Source organism: Branchiostoma belcheri, unplaced genomic scaffold, assembly GCF_001625305.1.
Source record: "Branchiostoma belcheri isolate BF01 breed outbred unplaced genomic scaffold, Haploidv18h27 scaffold448, whole genome shotgun sequence".
Taxonomy (NCBI): Eukaryota; Metazoa; Chordata; class Leptocardii; order Amphioxiformes; family Branchiostomatidae; genus Branchiostoma; species Branchiostoma belcheri.
The window spans coordinates 9,008-16,899 of record NW_017804074.1 but is presented as its reverse complement, the minus strand read 5'-3'; the positions used below and the strand labels follow the sequence as shown (position 1 = coordinate 16,899).

The 7,892-nt window shown below is 40.0% G+C and overlaps 1 protein-coding gene across 1 annotated transcript in view; it reads left to right on the top strand.

Annotated features, from left to right (window-relative positions):
- Positions 1-7,070, top strand: part of LOC109478643 — a gene marked incomplete at its 3' end in the record, with an annotated part of 13,874 nt that extends 6,804 nt beyond the window's left edge. Inside the window, exons 3-9 of the mRNA XM_019780308.1 lie at positions 2,744-2,872; positions 3,085-3,318; positions 3,890-4,068; positions 4,788-4,929; positions 5,060-5,173; positions 5,617-5,856; positions 6,864-7,070. Of these exons, the coding sequence (XP_019635867.1) occupies positions 2,744-2,872; positions 3,085-3,318; positions 3,890-4,068; positions 4,788-4,929; positions 5,060-5,173; positions 5,617-5,856; positions 6,864-7,070 (1,245 nt within the window). The remainder of the gene's footprint in view (positions 1-2,743; positions 2,873-3,084; positions 3,319-3,889; positions 4,069-4,787; positions 4,930-5,059; positions 5,174-5,616; positions 5,857-6,863) is intronic.
- Positions 7,071-7,892: the final 822 nt, after the last annotated feature.

The window sequence follows — 7,892 nt, the reverse complement described above, 5'->3', positions numbered from 1 at the left end:
AAGTATAATAAATGAAATTTTAAGAAAAAGACTATTTTTAGATCAGGTGGATCTGGAGGTGTCAGTTGGATAGGCTATATGATAATATATGATAATAACGCTTATCATATAGCATTATCCTATGTGTATATTGTGAGATTATCCCTGGTCAGGTGCGATAACCACCTTATTATTTTGTGGTTATTGCACCTGACCAGGGATTATCACAACATACAACGAGGATAAGGTGAGTCATTAACACTATAATATAACACACACACACACACACACACACACACACACACACACACACACACATATATATATATATATATATATATATATATATATATATATATATATATATATATAGCATAGTGGTTATAAAGTAGTAATAAGATAATATGACATTCTCTGTTGATGTAATGGGTCCCTCGGTTACCCCCAGCAAAGATGTCATTTTAAGATAATAATACGCTACTGTAATATTGTAATGGACTAACTGCAGCCTGAATGCTTGTAAATATGCAACAGTTTGAGTGATAACCCCCTGCCTCTGTCCAGCCTGCCATTCAGCATTTGATGCGCGCTTATTCCATCCTGTCGAGCCTCTCTGTTGTTACCTCTTTTGTTAACAAGGCTGATCAAGAGTCAGGCTGAATTGCATACATATCACAGACAAAATAACTAATTGACGCTCCTTGCTGTAACTCTGATCTAAATCTGGCCACAAAAAAGCTATACGTAAGTTACCTCCAGCATGACCTACAAAGGGTCCTTTTAGGAAGGGTCATGGATATAAGAATTAATAAAGAATGGGAAAAGGAGAACGAGCCACGGTATTATCAAATGCCCTTGTCACAAAAAGCTTAGGACATGGGCTCCCGATCTACCCAAACCAAAGGTGTCTGGAGCTGCTGTTGGGCTGTGGCCGTCTATTTAAAACTTTTGTAAACATTAGTCTGTGGACAGGATGTTAGAAATTGTTTGGAACAGAAAAAGGTTATTATAAGGTGCCTTATAACCACCTTGGATGGAGCATGCAGTATTAATAGAGTTACTCTCAACTTTTTCCAGTTAAGCTGATCTCAGTCTGTAAATTCGCCCAGTATTGACCCGTTCAAACAAGATGCCAGGCAGTTCCCAGGGTCAATACATAGGCTAGCCCTATATTACAAATGTACCTCCTTGGTTAGACCCTGTGAACGGATTTTCTTCTGGAAAAAGGTTAGCCCATTGGACCATGCTTGGACCGAGAAGGTAGCCTCCATATAGCGGCCCTGTCAACAGTCTGGCACCCAGGCTATGACCCGTATAAAACCGTTGTCAATTTGTTACTGACTGTAGAACATTTTCCTTTAAGACCCCTCTTGCTGGAAATTGAATTAACAAGGAAAGCTGGGCCTAGCTGTAGTGAACAATTAGACTGCGCATAACAAAAGACTGCCAACCTTTTGTCTTGAGGCAAGTGCAAATTACAGATAATTACGTCTCTTAGAGGTGCAAAATTTATGACTGATTGGCTTACCAACTTGATTGACAGGTAGAATTTGCTGAGAAGGCAAAGATTCATAATCTTAACTTTAAAGCGTTTTGAGGACCTATAGCCATATGCTCAGGGAACACCAAATTCGAAGTGGAATGGTTGGTAATGTACTGAACTACCAAAACCTGTTCAAATCATCGTGCTTACCATGATCACTGTTTTAATATAGGGCAAGGAAGACACGGTTATTCTAAATTATGGCATTGAAAGGGACCAAAACATATTTCATACAAAGCAGGAATAATATTTTGAATATACCAAAACAGTTTCGAGATGTTGACAGATGTAAGAATGTACCGTTCAAAAAGCGTATGTCTCTGGTGTTGGGAATAGTTCTTCGATTTACGTTTCTCGTTAAAGAATTATACATTATATCAGACATAGAAATATGAAAATCTAAGAAATATAACAACATGACATAAATATTTTTAAAACCATCAAGTTGTATTTTGCCTTTCCCCTAAGTTTGAACCATTTCTGACCAGCTACGGCTGAGTTATGGCATTTTTCCGAAAAGACCTGAAAAATCAGTAAACTGACACCGTGGGACGCCTTACACCAACTGAGTTTGATAATATCTCTAGCAGCTTGTGTATTCTATACTAAGTAATAAGTACACAAATGCGTAAAAAAATGTTACCTAAGTGTATCTTCTGTAAATTACAGTTTTTTAACTTTCAAAAGTGTAATGTTTTGCACATTTTCAATTAACACATGCTCCTTTTTTTTAACTGCTGCATCAACTGTACAAAACTTTCTGGCAAAAAAATTCTAGCACAAGTCAGGGTGTAGACTGGGTGTCATTTGTACATGTATTTTGATGATAGTAGACTGTCATAAATTCCCGTAGACTCTCCTTTCTAAAATTCCACACAGATCAATCTGCTTGTACCCGCACACTCAGATGTCTCCACACCCAAAACTTTGTAATCAAACATTTGAGATAAATGTCACTGCATTCCAGGATACAAAACTATCCCGTTTGTAACAAAAATCTGCAGGCATCTTCCCTTTTCGCTGTGGGAGTATAATTATAGTATAATTATGTATAATTTGACTATTCCCAAGGGACTCATTAATATTTTCCCCATATTCATTACCACCTAATATGTTACCATAAAAAGTATGAAGACAGTTGGGTTAAGCGTTTGGTATTTATGGGCGGGACTCCATAATTAGAACGTTTTTTTAATAATTATATCGCGGCTTGTTTGACAGATGTGCCAACTGTGCTGTCAGATGCCCCAACTGTGCTGTCAAAGGGAACAACGGTGCAGCCCGTTGTCACAACTGTACAGCAAGCTTACCAGATGACCACAAGGCAAAAATGTACAAAGTACAAAACAGGTAAGACTCACGTGCATGTCATGTCAGTCAGAGCTATCAGCAGAAAGACAGATAGATAGATAGATAGATAGATAGAGAGAGAGATAGAGAGAGAGGGAGAGTTGTGTGTGTGTGTGTGTGTGTGTGTGTGTGTGTGTGTGTGTGTGTGTGTGTGTGTGTGTGTGTTTTTCTCTGTAAGAGAGAAATTACAATTATTGACATTAAATCTCTAGAAACCGTCCGTGAGGACCACACCTTGCGGCTGTCTTGCCCGGTGGGACAGTCCCTTGTGATCGATGAAGCCGTCTTTCGACACAAAAACCGCCGCGCGAAGAAAAGTCTGCTGATCATGTGGAACGCCTGTCAGGGCTTACAGCGCTGCAGCGTAAGGGCGAGCATCCGTGTGTTTGGTGACCCCGCTTATGGTTACGGAAAGACCTTACAGGCTAAATACCGCTGTTTAACAGGTTAGTATATGTGTTTATTACCTTCGGCAGTAAGGTTATGTTTTCGGTTGCGTTTGAGTGTGTGTATGTCTGGGTGTCTGTTTGTCAGTAAACAAAATAACTCGAGATGGCTTTTGAGGGATTGTCCTGATATCTGGTAGGTGGGTAGATCTATATGAGACCTGAAAATGATCAATAACTTCAAGGTAGTGTACAGTGTAGATTACAACTTTTTGTCTGTCTATCGTCACGTCCTGTATACGTAAATGTCAGAAACATTATCAAATTTGCACGTGGATGGCATTTGTATTTCCATTGGGGTTAAATACATTTGATTTTACCCCTCATTGGTATTTGAATTCAAATATATAACTGAACTTTTGAATCAGACTTGAATTTATGTTTATATGGTTTCTGTACCCATGTTTATATTAATGTTTTATGTTTTGGTGTCTTATAAGGCCATATGGGCTGGGTGACATAAGTCACAGGACACGTTAATAAAATTCACATTCATTCATTCACTCATTCATTCATCCATTCATTCATTCATTTATATAACGCATTTAAGATATTTTTTCTCGTTTTCCAGCCTGTAGTAAACCATTTGGGATGATATCCCATGTCATACCTGATGACCGCATCACTGCATCCTCATATTGGGAACACGGTCCTCATTACGAGCCCTACCGCGCACGCGTACGGTTGATCGGAGGTGCCGGTTCAGGTACATGGGCAGCAGGAAACAACATCGTTGGAGAATGGCTGCAGGTTGGCGTTCTGCTAGTTCTGAATTTGGGTCAAAGCCTGTTGTTGATATAAGAATTTTCATGCATAACATTTTCAAAGAGTATCTAACTTTTTCAATTCGTCAGTATGTGATATGCTCTTCAAGAGCGAGCAGTAACGAATAGCAATTTTGCCTTCAGGTGGATTTGGGAGGAATGAATCTCATCACAGGGACCATCCTCCAGGGCAGTGGTGAAGACTATTGGGTTGGATCCTACAAAATGCGGTACAGTGCAGACCGGACAACCTGGATGACATATGCAGACAGTGATGGCTTCATAAAGGTGCCTTAGACACCATAGATCACTTTACTTTAAAATTTGTTTGTTGACTATATCAGAAAAATATATCAAACCAGCATCAAACTAAAATTATCTAGCCAGGTATCAATTCTTCTCTTTACTCCAACCTTTCCATTCCCGTTTTTACAGGTCTCCAGATCGTATCATTTGCTTTAGAATTACCATGTTATGATAATATATGAATAATTTTGGCAATGTGTAATGCAATTCAATGTAAAATGTCGTAATTACATATGTATTATTGCTCCAGGAAGCTTGATTAGTGCGGTATATGTAACAAACATGAGCCGAGAGCAAAGGTTTACTTATAATTTCTTGTTCCTTGTTGAGAATGACAAATGATACAGAAATTGCTGGGTACAAATCTACCTTTATCTACATTATCCGTTAACCTTGCAGGTTTTTAAAAGCAACACTGACGCGAACACCCCTGTAATCAATCTACTGGACTACCCCATTTATGCCCGTTATGTGCGTTTCGTCGTTCAGTCGTGGCAGCAGCATATCGGCATGAGGGTGGAGATTCTAGGCTGCAGCAAAAGTAGGTCTATGTCATTAACCTGAAAGTTCTAATCCGGTAGAGACTTTATTACACTGTTCTACTGCTTTCTTGTGTACATGTTGATATCTTATATATGGAAGCGGATTCATTCTCTCGCTTGTTTCCACAGATGTTGGTGACTGCGAGCCAAACCCTTGTGCGAACGGAGGGACATGTCTGGACCATGAGGGCGGATTTGACTGTGCTTGCCCCCCTCCGTTTTACGGAAAGAACTGCAGCATCGGTACGTAACAGAGAAAAGCTAAAGTGTAGTTCGCGGCCCAAATGTTAGCATTTTCCAACCGACGAACGTACGGTGGTCCGATGACCTATTTTCCGTTCAACAATATGTATATGTAACAACATGTATTTCAGCAGTTTTTCAGTAACCTACAACATATACGTCGTATTTTAGGAGAATATGTCGTATTTCAGCAAAATACATGGGAAATGCAAATCTAATGCTAAGATTATCCTGCGTCGGAAAATGCTAACATTTGGCCCGCGAACTACACTTTATCCTAGAGAAAGACTTTTACCAACACCAGAAACTGTTAATTTAGTATAGTCATCCCGATAATGGTGTAAATAGTGACTCTAGGAAGAGTATTGCTGTGTTATATGTCACTAATTGGAGATTCCTTAAATAAACCAACAAACGATGACAATAGAATATATTTGTTGCAGTTTGCCAAACTCCAATACGCACAAAATCAAGGAGCGGGTACCACTGGACTGAAAAGCCATTGACAGGATCCCGCTTCATGTTTGACGTGAAAGCCACAAGTGACGTCATTGTGGCGTTGTCATACAAGAAAAAAAAGCTGGACGACATGTATGAAATTCTTATCGGTGGCATGAAAAACACAAAGTCTGCCATATGCCGCAGCAAGAGCGATATCCTCTTCACAACGGCCGAGACATTTAGTAAGTATTTGTGTGTAGCGTCTGTCAGGGTGTGTACGTATGTTTGTGTGTGTTTGTGTTTGTGCATTTGTGTGTGTGTGTATTTTTGTGTATGTGTCAATATCTCTCCCCTCTCTCTGTTAGTGTTTGTGTATGTGAGTGAGTGTGTGTGTGTGTGTGTGTACGTATCTGTTGGTTTTATTTGTTTCTGTGTGTGTGTGTGTGTGTGTAGTGTGTGTGTGTGTGTGTGTATCTGTATATGTGTCAAAATCCCCCTCTCTCTCTGTGTTTGTATGAGTGTGTGTGTGTATGTGTGTATCTGTGTGTATCTGTGTGTGTGTGTGTGTGTGTATCTGTGTGTATGTGTGTGTCAATATCCCCCCTCTCTCTCTATGTGTGTGTGTTTGTGTGTGTGTGTCAATATCTCCCCCTATCTGTTTGTGTGTGTTTGTGTGTGTGTGCATGTGTTTGTGTATGTGCGTGTGTGTGTTTTTGTGTGTTTGTGTGTGTGTGTGTGCATGTGTGTGTGTGTGTGCGTGATTGTGTGTTTGTGTGTGTGTGTGTGTGTGTGCATCTGCGTGTGTATGTATGTGTGTGTGTGTGTGTATGTGTGTGTGTGTGTGTGTGTGTGTGTGTGTGTGTGTGTGTGTGTGTGTGTGTGTGTGCATGTGTGTGTGTGTGTGCGTGATTGTGTGTTTGTGTGTGTGTGTGTGTGTGTGCATCTGCGTGTGTATGTATGTGTCTGTGTGTGTATGTGTGTATGTGTGTGTGTGTGTGTGTGTGTGTGTGTGTGTGTGTGTGTGTGTGTGTGTGTGTGTGTGTGTGTGTGAACTCCAGAACTCCAGAGGGCAATGATGAAGCTTCATGAAGCTTTAGTATGCTGGCACGTGTTTGAGGTTAACACTATTTACATAATCATTAAAAACTTTAAAAATAGTTGTGAAATGTATCATATGGCGAATATATATGAAGTGTTTTAACACTAGTTTGATTGTACCATGTTTATCCTCTTTTGTTTTTGTCCATAGACTTCGTCTCCCCGACAGAGTTCAGAATGTTCTGGATTACGTGGTCTTCGGATGGAACCATTGCTGTTGGGAGGGAGAATGAAACTCAGCCGTTCTTGGAGTACAAAGACCCAAACCCCCTGCCCATCATCTATGCCGGATTACGTTATAACGCTCGAGATAAAGCCCCTGCATGCTGGTATCTTTGCCACATCGCTACGCCTGAAGGTAATTTTAACAACAACATTGTTATTTCTCTAACCACGACCAAAGAACTGAATTGTTTAAAGAAGCCAACAAGAGCCGGTGTCACGAATTCCCTAGTGAGATCGCTGTGACACCAGCACCTACTCTCCAAGGACAGTTTGGTTTAATAAAGATCGCTACCTTTCTATATAAGCCCCTTTTTTCTGTCGCTACTGTTGGTAATGCTTGGAGAGTACCGGAACGCAAACTTTCCCACATTCTAGGATGAACGAAAAGCTACTCCCCTTTGAACAACTCTCAAATTATTTTAACAAGTGGGAATTTTTTGTCTTCCCTTGGCCTTGCTTACGTAAAAAGAGCCAACCCAGCTTGAATAGATATACATTTAGCCTAGTACTAGACATGTCATTTGTCATCATCTCTGTTTTTTTAATTAGTAAATTGTAACTTACAGTTATTACCTTCGCCAAGAAGGTAATGTTTTCAGAAGCGTTCTTGTATGTATTTATGTGTCCATCTGTAGACACAATAACTTGAGAAGGCTTAAATGGATTTTTTTTATACTTGGTAGGTAACTAGGTCTTGATGAGACCTCAATATGATTAGATTTTGGGCCAAATTAGCTGCTTGTTATGGCACTGCACTTAAACTTCCGGTTTTGATATCTCATGATCTAGACATGCTAGGGTGACTTAATTTAGATGACCGTTAGCTCTTATGCTGGGGAAGAAGTGACGTGAGTTTAGGCCCCCTAGCAACTTGCTCTGGAACTGCAGGGCTATCTGTTTGAGAATATTCAAAAGAGGATAACTCAAGAACCGGTTGACGGATCATCGTTTATTT